At 45.3% G+C, this 12658-nt stretch overlaps 4 protein-coding genes across 5 annotated transcripts in view; 2 read left to right on the forward strand and 2 right to left on the reverse strand.

The window, feature by feature from the left end:
- Positions 1-12658, reverse strand: part of GPN3 (GPN-loop GTPase 3) — a 637401-nt gene that overhangs the window by 193617 nt on the left and 431126 nt on the right. The gene's annotated exons all lie outside the window — the stretch shown is intronic.
- Positions 1-12658, reverse strand: part of VPS29 (VPS29 retromer complex component) — a 444410-nt gene that overhangs the window by 154062 nt on the left and 277690 nt on the right. The gene's annotated exons all lie outside the window — the stretch shown is intronic.
- Positions 1-12658, forward strand: part of LOC126931527 (peptidyl-prolyl cis-trans isomerase NIMA-interacting 4-like) — a 773797-nt gene that overhangs the window by 136424 nt on the left and 624715 nt on the right. The gene's annotated exons all lie outside the window — the stretch shown is intronic.
- Positions 1-12658, forward strand: part of TCTN1 (tectonic family member 1) — a 77392-nt gene that overhangs the window by 62358 nt on the left and 2376 nt on the right. For both annotated transcript variants that reach the window (XM_050749746.1, XM_050749747.1), the window contains 8 exons: positions 181-201; positions 4032-4166; positions 4672-4797; positions 5191-5276; positions 5860-6000; positions 8743-8905; positions 10975-11100; positions 11522-11666. In XM_050749746.1, coding sequence (XP_050605703.1) covers positions 181-201; positions 4032-4166; positions 4672-4797; positions 5191-5276; positions 5860-6000; positions 8743-8905; positions 10975-11100; positions 11522-11665 — 942 coding nt within the window. In that variant the 3' untranslated portion in view covers position 11666. The remainder of the gene's footprint in view (positions 1-180; positions 202-4031; positions 4167-4671; positions 4798-5190; positions 5277-5859; positions 6001-8742; positions 8906-10974; positions 11101-11521; positions 11667-12658) is intronic.

The raw sequence follows: 12658 nt of genomic DNA on the forward strand, positions 1-12658 counted from the left end.
GATTAGGACGTAGATTCAAACAGATGGATATGGGAAGTTTTGATCAAGGAAATTCTGTTTTCTTCTTTGTGAAACCTTTAATAAGATGAATATACTCTTCAACTCAAGATCTGAAAAAGCAATGAAAATGCTTCTTTTTGTTGTACTTAACACAATTTTTTGTGGTTTCTTTTTATCTAGGCACCTGATTCAAGAACAAAGGTAAGAGTATTTTTTTTTTTGTAAGGGAAAGTAGAATAGTTTATAATACTCTGTCTTATTTCTGAGCCCTTTTAAAGGAATACAGTTACAGTTAGAAGGGGACCTTGTTGTCAATAGCAAATACATTTGCCAAAAAGCAAGCAGAAGAGCAATAGGGAAACTCCTTAGCGGGAGTAACACTTCTGGGCTTTCCAGCTGCCTCCGTTGTTGTGGTTTTGTACTCTTCTACGGTTCAGTGACATCACTGTTGTGACCAGCAGTGGGTGTGATTGACAGATTCTGGACATTCAGGCTGTCCCTTGTTCTCTTCTTGGTCTCTTGTTGAGAAAGCTGTCCAGCTCCCAGGATGCTGCCTGTCCAGGACAGAAGCTGTAAGCACTTTGGCCAGTAGGTGTCCACACCATGTGGGAGGCGTGCCCCACAGTGTACCTTCAGGGCTTTATTTGAGGGTGGGTTCTTTTCAAAACCTTATCGCCCCAGCCCAGGGTTCTGCTTGGTTGTGGTCAGGATGCCAGGGTCTCTTCATGGCTATGTCAAAGGAATGTGGATCCCTCACCCCTTATTCTAGGGTCTGTAGCCTAGGCCTGCCTGTGAACACAGTCCCCATGGAGGCCTGAGTTGGTGGCTTTGTCCTAGTTTCCCAGCCTATGGAACTGGCCAGCCTAGGTTCAAACCTCAGCTTTGCCATTATTTTCTTGTCTTAGTAACACTGAGTTCTCCCTTTGTTGAGTGGATGGTAAGTATCTGTGCAGAGGCGTGATGCAGGGTCAAGTGGGAGAAGCACATGAGGTGCTGGTGTGGCATCTGTGCATGGGACGCACTTGGGATGGGGATGCACTGGCTGTGATTGACTTCACTGATGCTCTGCACACAAACGTGTTTGAAGGAGATGTTTGAAAGGAAATAGCCACGTGACTTTGGGTCTCACACAATGGTGTGTGGGGCTGGATCCCGTCTTCTGTGAAGGATGGAAAGACCTATTATGAGGAATGATGGATGTTACTGGATGTTACTTGTGTTTTCAAACTTGTTTTAGTTATAGATATCCTTTCTTAAATGCAGTCTGAAGCGGAACCCTCCCTAGAGTATAACACAGACTGAATGTGGAGCTGTGCTGGTTGGAGCAGGGATGGGGCCTGAAGCCCTCCACCTGCCCAGTCTCCTTCTCTTTCCTCTTTGGTCCCAGTAAAGAACGCTAGGGCTCGCGGGAATGCAGTGTGAAAGTCATGCAATGGGCTAGCTCTCACCTCCCTCCAATCCCTAGAGAGTGCTTGGATTCTACCACTTAAAACTGGAACTGTCTGTGGGGGCAGCAGCCCTATCAGCCTTGTTCATGATATATCCGTATTTCTAATGCAGCGTCCAGTATGTTCTGGGCACTCAGTGAGTTATGTTTTTAGTGATGAATGACTAGGAAGGAGGTGGGTCCAGTAAGTGTGGAAAGACCTATTATGAGGAATGTGATGGATGTTACTGGGAGGCTTGGAGCAGATGCCAGGCACCATTCTAAGTGCTGTACGTGTCCACCATCTTTGAATCCTCTTGGCTGTCCTAGGAGGTAGGTTCAGTTACTGTCACTCTCTGGCAGATGAGTTACAGGGAGATGAATGAGCTTGCCCACGGCTGCACAGCTGGGAAGTGGCAGAGCTGGGACAGGAATCTAGGCGGTCTGGCCCCAGGGACCTTATACTTTACCACCACACTGGACCAGCTCTCTCTGTGAGCCCACATGACAGGCTACACACACCCAGTGGACTGGGACTTCCAGCTTAGGTCTGTGTGACACCAAAGGTTGTGCTCTAAAGGACGAGCATGTAAACTAATAGCAGGAATTTGTTTAAAATTTTCTTAAGCAGATTTTAAGGTTAGAGGATCAGGAGTATAGAAATTGGGTCTAATCTCCTCACTAAGTGAAGACTGTTATGATTGCCTGGAATCATTGACAGTATCTGTGAAGCCATCAGTAAATGATTCCAGGGTAGCCCTGTAGTTTCATTGAGTATGCTGGAGTTCTTTACCAGTGTGTGGTTTGGGAATGGTATGTGGTGGAAGAGGAATCAAGGAAATCAGCACGGCCCTACCGTTTCCTTCTCGTGACTGTTGAGTGAGCTGCTGAGATGAGGGCAGCTACTGCCATTGACACCAGGACTCTCCAAAGCTCATTGATATTGAATCCTTTGGTTTTTGCCAATTCCACGGACACACCATGGAAGTGGCTTCAGCAGAGGCTGGTATGGCAGGCTATGCTCTTTCTTGGAACCCGGTGTCATTGCTGAATCAGGGGCCACTGTGCTCAGAGTAAGGAACCCGGGTTGTCCTTATGTTAAACAAGAGCTAATTGAATCACAGCCTAGGATCCCCTCCATGCTGAAACTCTTTGGTGCGGTGTGTTATGCAGAGGGCTTCGCAGTGACTGGCGTTGCACTTCTGCCATTCTCGTCACATGACAGCTCACAACCTTGTTACTGAGTCATGTCACTTTCTTCTGTGAGAGGTTTTGACTCGCAGGTCTTCTTGGTCATGGGGGCAGACACATAAGGACTGCTTATTTATCTCTAAAATGACTGCTTAAATACTTGGTCATTTTGAATTATAAACAGCATGGTGCATGATTAAGTTCAAAGTGGTATAAACAACTATTAATAGATACATGAGGCTCCTTCCTCAACAGTGGTTTCCAAGAATTGAAGTTTAGAGCAAATGACAGATTCATCCTATAGTGTGAGGAGGCCCAGCTACCTTTAGAGGATGGGTTGATGCCTTGCTAGTCTGCTGGCGGTGGCCATGAATGCAAAATGTCCTTTAATAGCACTGGGATAAGCAGGGCTTCCTGGTGTTGCTGAAAACGTTTGTCTGTGTCTGTTTTCTATTGCTCATAATCCTACCACCCAGAGAAACCACTGTGTGTGTGTGTTTATGTATGTGTGCACTTGCATTTGTGTAGAAGTTGTGTATAAATTGGGTCAAATGAATATTCGGGGGTGTGTGGGGGCTTAAGCATATGTATCCTGGGACTGTGTGTGAATGTGCATGTGTGGGTATGGAGTGTGTAGGAGTTGTGTTTTGGAGGTGAGGATATATATGTGAGCTTGACAGTGTGATGGAGTTTTGTGTGTATGTATTTGAGATATAATTCACATACCATAAAACTCACCATTTTAAAGTATACAATTCTGTGGCTTTTAGTATAGTCACAGGTTGTGCAACCATTACCACTAATTCCAGAACATTTCCATCACCCCAAAAAGGAGCCCTGTGTTAGCAGTCACTCCTCATTCTTCTCCAGCTCTGTCCCCCAGCCCCTGGCAACCACTGATCTAGTTTTCATCTCTATGGGTTTGCCAATTGGACATTCCGTATAAATGGAATTAGAAGTGTGGCCTTTCGTGTCTGGCTTTTATGACTTAGCATGTTTTCAAGATTCATCTGTACTGTGGCATGTATTAGTACTATTTTTAAGGATAAGTCATATTCCTTTGTAAGGCTAGACTTTGTATTTATCCATTCATCAGTTGATGGACATTTAGATGGTTTTTGGTTTTAGCTATTATGATAGTGCAGCTGTGAACATTTGTGTACAAGTTTTTGTGTAAACTTTGTTATTAGAGGTAACTACTTTTAAAGTTTTGGTTATATCTTCAAGTATTTTCTTTGCGAATGTATATATGTTTATTACTTTTGCAAATGTGGATCATAGTATACACATGTTGTGTAGCATGCTTCCCCCTACTTGGCCATATATCAGGGGAGGTTTCTTTCCAGTTGGTTGTTATTTTAGCCCATCCTCCCTGGATAGAGCGTCTTCAACACTCCTGGTCTTCACTCTGCAGGTCCCTATCACTGTTCAGTCCGTCCTCATTCAGTCTCTAAATAAAACGCTCACCCGACGGGAAGACACTGATGTGCTACAGCCGGCTCTCGTCAATGCTGGACACTTTCACCTTTGCATGAATGTTGTTCTTGAGGTAGGTGCCGAATTTGGCTTTGAGAGCTTGTCTGTGGCAGACTTAAGCCTCCTGTCGCGCTGGGGTAACTGGATGCCGTCCGAGGACACTCTGTCCTAGCCTGTGGTGTGGCTTTACCTGGCTTGGCTGCCTGCTTGCCTTTCTGCTGTCTCATCAAAGGACACCTCTTGTCTCCACAAACCTAGTGACTTGCCGGAATACATCAAAATATTTTTGTTGTTGCTGTTTTTGTTTTAACATGTTTCCTCTGCAGAGATAGGCTTATTACATTCTGCTTGGACCAGCTTATGTGGAACTTCTGTAATTGGGCAGAGTGGCTCAGATGACCTTGTCTGCTAGGGGTGGTGCTGAGGGAACACCTCTCGTAATCCAACTGGACAGCAGAGCAAGGCTTTAACACATGGAGAAATGGGGAAAGATTTGCTATCTGTGGGTATTTTCAGTTATTCATACAGCTTCTGAAATGTAATGGAACAGGTATATTAGGAGTATCATTTTTTTTTAGGTAAAATACAGCCTCACATACACAGATAGAGGTGAAGTCACCAAAGCTGATCTGTCATTCCTTCTGGGGACAGTTAGCAGTGTAGTGGTCCCACTGCAGCAAAAGTTTGAAATTCATTTTCTTCAGGTAAGGTTGATCAATTTGGCATAAGTATTTAATTGCCAAGTTAAAAAGAAATAATGACTTCTTAGTGGATAAAACTGAATTTCTAAGTATTACATCCAAGCCTTTGTAGTGAACAGAGGGCTTTGTGTAGCCTGTGGCATCTGTAATGAAACCAAGCATTCTCCTTGTATTTTTTTTCCTTTTGGGAAAAGATTCCCTTCCACGTTAGCTTGTTCTTTTACAGTATGATGTACTCCTACACCTGGCAGATGTATTTATAGTTCTGAGTAGGGAGGGAGAAATTATTTTGTTGGTTGTTAATTCCAGATTTTATTATGAAAGAAGCATTTTTCTCCCTGCCATTTCCTTATTAAAATGAGAATTATTTGGGGGCATTTCTACACTGTCTTTCAGGAAAATACCAAGCCAGTCCCTCTCAGTGGAAACCCTGGTTATGTTGTGGGGCTCCCGTTAGCTGCTGGATTCCAGCCTCATAAGGGATATCCTTTTTGGTTCTGTAGAGGGTGGATTTATTCCTGTCTCCGTGTGCGTGGGCTGCACTGCTTTTTATCGCTGAGGCTCCCCTGGGCTGCTTGTGGGAAGAAGAGAGCAGTCCAGGCCGAGCTTCCTGCAGGCGGCTCTGGTGGGCGGCCAGTCTGGCTACACAGCAGGTGGGCTGGGGGGAGACTGGCAGTTGGGGGTGAGACAGCACATCCTGGGAAAATGTCAGGTTTTTTTTTTTAAATCTCCTTTTTTTTTTTCCCAGCCTGCCATTAAGCCACAAAATATGTCAGTGTTTTACAACGAAAATCTTAAGAGAGAAAAGTTGACATTTAAACGTTTTTAATTTCACATTTAAACAATTTTGAAGGGCCAGTTTCTGATAATTTTTCTTCTGAGAATCCACTTACTAAGGAAAATAGAACTACTTTTTTGCCCACTCCTGGGAAATAGCTGTTAAAATCACAGAGGCCCAGAAAAAGTGTATTTGGGTCTCCCTCATGTCACACAGTGACACTGTCTTCTTACCTGAGAATCAGGCTGCTCTACCACTAGGCAGTTGTCCCTTAACTGTCTGTGAATGTCTGGGATTATTCAGACCACGAACAGATACAGACAGTTTACTATTCTTCATAGCACAGCTGAGCAAGACTGCTTAGCACTGGAGGGGGTCCGGACCCCAGTATTATTTGGTTACACTATGCAATCTGGCTGTAAACTAAGGTAAAAGAGTCACTTGTTTCTATTTGAACTTGTGTTGATCAGAAAACAAAGCATTCTCACTTTTCCCCATTTTAATCAAATCTCTGCATCAGCTGATGAGCTCATATGAAAGCCACATATAGTATATCATCATGCATGAATAGTAGCAAAACTGTTACAATCATTTTTGTTATTAAATGTGGCAAAGCAAAAATTTCAAGGCTTTGTGTGTTTCTTTTTTTAAGAGATGGGGTCTCGCTCTGTCTCCTAGGCTGGAGTACAGTGGCGCCATTATAGCTCACTGCAGCCCTGACCTCCTGGGCTCAAGGGATCCCACCTCAGTCTCCCAAGTAGTTGGGACTACAGGCACGCACCACCACACCTGGCTTTTTTTTTTTTTTTTTTTTTTTTGAGACGGAGTCTCGCTCTGTCACCCAGTGGTGCAATCTCAACTCACTGCAACCTCTGCCTCCAGGTTCAAGCAATTCTCCTGCCTCAGCCTCCTGAGTAGCTGGGACCACAGGTACGTGCCAACATGCCCAGCTAAATTTTGTATTTTTAGTAGAGACAGGGTTTCACCATGTTGGCCAGGCTGGTCTAGAACTCCTGACCTCAGGTGATCTGCCTGCCTTGGCCTCCCAAAGTGCTGGGATTACAGGTCTGAGCCACTGTGCCTGGCCTGTATGTTTCATTTTTAAGGTTGTTTAGAATTTGAGTTCACAGTAAAAATATTTCCCCTGAAAATATTTCCTATGTTTCTGCATTTTAATATACACAGCACATCAAAACCAGGGAGAGGAAATCTGAATATAATCTGCTTACATCTTACCAAATATGTACATAATGTAAAATATCAAACAGCGCTGCATGGCTTGTTATAAAAACAGTTCTTACCCTCATTTGCCCCACCTTGGAGGCAACCACTTTCAACTCTTGTTGCCGTTTTTTTCAAAATCTACCCCCAAATCTTGAAATATCCTGCATATAATGCTACTTCTTGATATTTTGGTTTTATGAATTTTTTATTGAGTTTCCATTAAGGAAGACAAAGGTTGGCTCTTTCCCCTTCATCCCCTACCTCATGACCCACACACTTCCCACATCTTCCCAGGGTCATTGGATCATTATTTTGTTTAGACCAATATTTACCATTTACTTATTATTTTTTGAGACAGGGTCTCACCCTGTTGCCCAGGCTGGAGTGCAGTGGCGTGATCAGGGTCACTGCAGCCTCGGCCTGCAGGCTCAAGCTATCCTCCTGCCTCAGCCTCCTAATAGCTGGGCCCACATGCGAGTGCCATCACACCTGGCTAATTTTTAAAATTTTAGTAGAGACGGCGTCTCCCTATGTTTCCCGGGCTGGTCTCGAACTCCTGGGCTCAAGTGCTCTTCTTGCTTCAGCCTCCCAATATGTTGGGATTACAGATGTGAGCCACTACATCCAGCCACCATTTACATTATTATTATTTTTTTTTTTTTTTGAGGCGGAGTCTTGCTGTGTCTCCCAGGCTGGAGTGCAGTGCAGTGGCCGGATCTCAGCTCACTGCAAGCTCCGCCTCCCGGGTTCACGCCATTCTCCTGCCTCAGCCTCCTGAGTAGCTGGGACTACAGGCGCCCGCCACCTCGCCCGACTAATTTTTTGTATTTTTAGTAGAGACGGGGTTTCACCGTGTTAGCCAGGATGGTCTCGATCTCCTGACCTCGTGATCCACCCGTCTCGGCCTCCCAAAGTGCTGGGATTACAGGCTTGAGCCACCGTGCCCGGCCCACCATTTACATTATTAATTCTGATCCATTTAGACCAGCATTTCTCAAAGGGAGAGGGTTCCATGGAATACATTTCCACAAGACATCAGTAGGGGTAGGTCTACGGTCCAATACGTTTGGGAAACACCAAATTAAAGTTAAAACGATGGTTCCTTCCTATATTACTCATCAGAACCTTTAATAGACACATGTGCCTCAGGAGGGACATGGGGACATGGAGGTTCAATGCTTCCCCAACTTTGGCCATGAAACCCTTCTTGTACAGAGCTTCAGTGGAACACAGTTTGGGAAACATTGTTTTAGACTCATCATCTCGCAGGTCAAGATTTTGCAAAGTTAGAGACGCTTTAGCTTCTGTCAGATAGTCCCCCATTTGGAGAGTGAGGAGATAATGAAACTGGGAAGGAATGAAACTGCTGGTGGGGCTGGGAGCGGTGGCTCACACCTGTAATCCCAGCACTTCGGGATGCCAATGTGGGCAGACCACCTGTGGTCAGGAGTTCGAGACCAGCTTGGCCAACATGGTGAAACCCCGTCTCTACTAAAAATACAAAAAAATTAGCCGGACATGGTGGTGGGCGCCTGTAGTCCCAGCTACTCAGGAGGCTGAGGCAGGAGAATCACTTGAACCCGGGAGGTGGAGGTCGCAGTGAGCTGAGATTGCCTCACTGTACTCCAGCCTGGGTGACAGAGCAAATTCCATCTCAAACAAAACAAAACAAAAAACAAAAATCGAAAATCAAAAAACTGCTGGTGGGCTGGGTGTGGTGGCTCACTCCTGTAGTCCCAGCACTCTGGGAGGATCACATGAACCCAGGAGTTTGAGGCTGCAGTGAGCTATGATGGCGCCACTGCACTCCAGCTTGGGCATCAGAGTGAGACCTTGTCATAAATAAATAAATAAATAAACAAAGGGAAGGAAAGGAATAAGAAAATAAAAACTGCTGGTGGATGAACAACAGCCTCATTCAGTTGACTTCTTTTTCCTTCACCAAGACTGACTGGAGCTCTCCCGTGTTGGCTTGTAGCCCAGAAGGTGAAGAACCTGCTGTGGGGCCAGGGCTTCCCAGATTATGTGGCCCCTTTTGGAAATTCGCAGGCCCAGGATGTGCTGGACTGGGTGCCCATCCACTTCATCACCCAGTCATTCAACAGGAAGGTAAAGGGGAGAAGGTGCAGGTTCCATGCTAGCAGTCTCTCTCTTCCAGGTGGTGTGATGAAGGCAGCTGGGGAAGCCAGCTGTTAAGGAGGCAGGATGGTTCCGAGTGGGAGCATGTGCTGAATCTTGGATACTGATTTTTGCCCCTTGTTAGCAATGTTGTCTCTGGCTGGCAGTTTTATGGCTTTGAGCCTCTGTTTTCATCTGTGAAATGGGAACGCTAGTCATAGTGGGTGAGTGGCCTCATGGGGCATTGAGAGGGTTAAGTGAGGTAACATTTATGTGGCCCTGGGCATGGTGCCTAGTGGTCCATAAATGGGAACCACTGTGATCCTCATCCTGTTGCTACCATCATTGTGATTGTTGGTGTCCCTCGAGCCCTCTCCAGGCATCTCATGACACGATAGACGAATGTTGAGTCCTGTATCAAAGACTGAGACTTCCTTCCATGCACGTGGCTATCCCACCCATTGTCCTCTGGTCTACCCAGGCAGCCTACACCTCAGAGTTTTCACTGCCACAGTTCCTCACAGAGTTGAATGGAAGTTGACAATCCTACAGATAGGTTCCTGGTCACATGTGATGCTTCTGCCCACCTTTTTCTTTTGTCTTAGCAGTCAGTGTGTGGGCCAGCCCTGGCCCGGAGGCGTGCTCTCCATCTTAGCCTGTAATTGCCCAGCTTGTTCTTGTCACGCTTTCTTTAGACCTCTCATTATCTGCTCCGAGTATTTCTAGCATGGGCATAGCAGGGATGAGGACTGCTCGCTTTTCTGATCCGCCCTCCCACCGAGGCCAGCAGAGACCCAGGATTACTCCATTCCACTGCGAAGTCTTGGCTCAACTCTCCCGCCAGAACCAGGCACATTGCTTCTGGCTTCTTGGCCGTGGCTGAAGACATGCAGTTATTACTCCTCAGAAGGGAAGATACGGGTCGGGAGGAGAGGCAGCAGTGCGCACACAGCATTGTCAGGGTCTGTGCTGATCCTGAATGTTCAGAGGGCCTGCAGCAGTGGGTTTTGTACCAACTCTGCTGGCAACCCAGGTAGAGGCAGGCACGAGCACCTGCTAAACTCAGTTTCTACCAGCTGCATGCTGCATCGTCTCCTAAGAACTGGATATTCGAGAGGATTGTTCAGCCTGCACGGTTTTTAAAGGCAGTTCCAAGCTAAGGAATTCCATCAGTGCTTTTTTCGCAGCCACCAAATTTAGCAGGCCTGTGAGGTTTTCATGTCCTGAAGAGATGTATTTTAAAGCTTTTTTTTTTTTAATGAAAACATGTCATACATACACAAAAGTAGAATAGTACCATGGAGTCCCCACGTACCCAGCCTGCAGCTTCAACAGTTACCACATTTGCCAACTGGAGAGACTGCAAAGGCAGGAAAAAGTCCTGGAAGTCCCACGGCCCCTTTTTCCCTTGGGTCAGAGGCCTTAGAGTTGGCTCCCAAAGCAGCCAACCAAATGGGCAGCTCAGCTCCTTCATGGCACCAGCAGCGTTCCTGGTGCAGATGAAGAGTTGATGTCTTTGACAACATACTGACACTGCCTGGCTACCCAAATGTCACATCTTAAGTGCCAGTTGATGAAATTAGATAAATGAGAAGGCACTTAAATTTCCCCTCAGAGCATTTTAACATGATATGCAATCAGGTTTTATTTGTCTGCTAATAATTATTTCTTCCCCTCCATCCCTCCCACCAGTTTCTTTCCTGAAGTCTGTGAGGCAGGTGTAAACAGGTAGATGAAGTTAGAGCAGTTATGGCCCTAAAGGGTCCACAGTTGAATATCGGCACTACCGCAGTTTCAGGTGATGTCGACTTTTTTAGAAATAGAAGGGGATGGAAAAATTATGCTTCAGTTGTTAAAAATATTTTTGGGGCATTGAGTTACTTTAAAATACGTACTTTCTCTAAGCTGTTTTTATCTGAACTACTAGAGTCTATTCATTTTCTTGTTCAGAACATTTTGTAATATATGAAACCTTTTCTAATTAACACTCTGAACTGCAGATTAAGTCTGACTTGTGGTTGTGTAAGATTCCAATGGATTAACAGCATTCTGTTTTGCAGGATTCCTGCCAGCTCCCAGGGGCTTTGGTTATAGAAGTGAAGTGGACCAAATACGGATCCCTACTGAATCCACAGGCCAAAATAGTCAATGTAACTGCAAATCTAATTTCATCCTCCTTTCCTGAGGTAGGTCTAACCTAGTTTAAAGGCATATGTTAAGACAGAAGTCTAGACACAACTCAAGTGTGGTAGGTGACAGGTATTACTTTGTGTAAAAGATTATAATTTAAACCATGGGGGTTCATAAAATACTTCAGCATTCTTTTACTTAGAAGGAAACACTGATGATGGTACTATTTATATTAGCATTCTGGTTTCGATTGGATCTTTAAAATTCTCATGAAAATTATGACTGATATTCATGTGTTAATCAGACACCCTGGTAAAATTGTTTCCCTCATCCAAGTTAATGGCTGATTAGTGCTCCAGGATCTATCAGATTCATGAACTGACAGTGGTTGAGTGAGGAAGAGAATGAAAAGTGTCTCATTGTTGTCATTCTGGGAGCACACTGGAGGGTGGGCCTTGCTCTCTCTGTTTATTACAGGCCAGCTCAGGAAATGAAAGGACGATTCTTATTTCTACTGCGGTTACTTTTGTGGATGTGTCTGCACCTGCAGAGGCAGGCTTCAGAGCTCCGCCAGCCATCAATGCCAGGCTGCCCTTTAACTTCTTCTTCCCGTTTGTTTGACGTAAGTCATCACTTGAGGAAACTACGCCCCTCCTCTGAGGTCATCCCCTGTGGAAAGTGCATGTGGGGCTAGAAGTCCCTAGGGGACACTGCATTTTATACTTTTTGAGGGTCTTGCTTTGTCACTGAGGCTGGAGTGCAGTAGTGTGATCATGGCTCACTGCGGCCTTGACCTTCTGGGCTTGAGTGATCCTCCCACCTCAGCCTCCTAATAGCTGGGACTACAGGTACACACCACAACACCTGGCTAATTTTAATATATTTTGTAGAGATGGGGTCTTGCTGTGTTGACCAGGCTGGTCTCAAACTCCTGGGCTCAGGTGCTCCTCCTGCCTCAGCCTCTGAAAGTGCTGAGATTACAGGTGTGAGCCACCATGCCTGGCCTTATTATACTTCTAACCTTTGAGGTTGCCTCCAAACCAGCACACTGCCCTTCTCCACTCCCTTCCCACCTTTTTTCCTTTTGGAAATGTTATTCTGTCTGACTTTTGAATGGGGAATACACTTAACACATAGGTCATAGATAGAACCCAAAAAGTCTTTGGAGAGATGGTAAAGAAAATGAACAGGCCTTGAAGCAGCAGAGGCATGGGGGATTTGGCCAGTTCATTCATCCCCTGCTTTGAGTTATTTTAAAAATATTCAGTTCAGGTTTTTTCCTTTTTAGGTCTGGTTGCAGTGAGTACAAAAAATAGCAATATATTAGATAAAATCGTGTGAGAAGAGTACACAGCCTTGCAAGGGATCTTCCCCTAAGTACCATGTTAATTATAGTGGAGTCTTGGGTCTTATTGCCATTTCTGCATCAGGCACTATAGCTAGCTTGCTCTCTGACTGGCAGGCTGGTATGGGTGCCACAGAGGAAAGAATACAGTAGGAGGATCCAGGGGAAAGAGAGAGTTTATTTTATACAGTAATTGTACAGTAACTGAGGAAAAATATCAGGTGGCAGAACGCAATGGAGCCACCTAAAAGCTGGCTGATGCAGCTGGG

Source organism: Macaca thibetana, chromosome 11, assembly GCF_024542745.1.
Source record: "Macaca thibetana thibetana isolate TM-01 chromosome 11, ASM2454274v1, whole genome shotgun sequence".
Lineage (NCBI taxonomy): Eukaryota > Metazoa > Chordata > Mammalia > Primates > Cercopithecidae > Macaca > Macaca thibetana.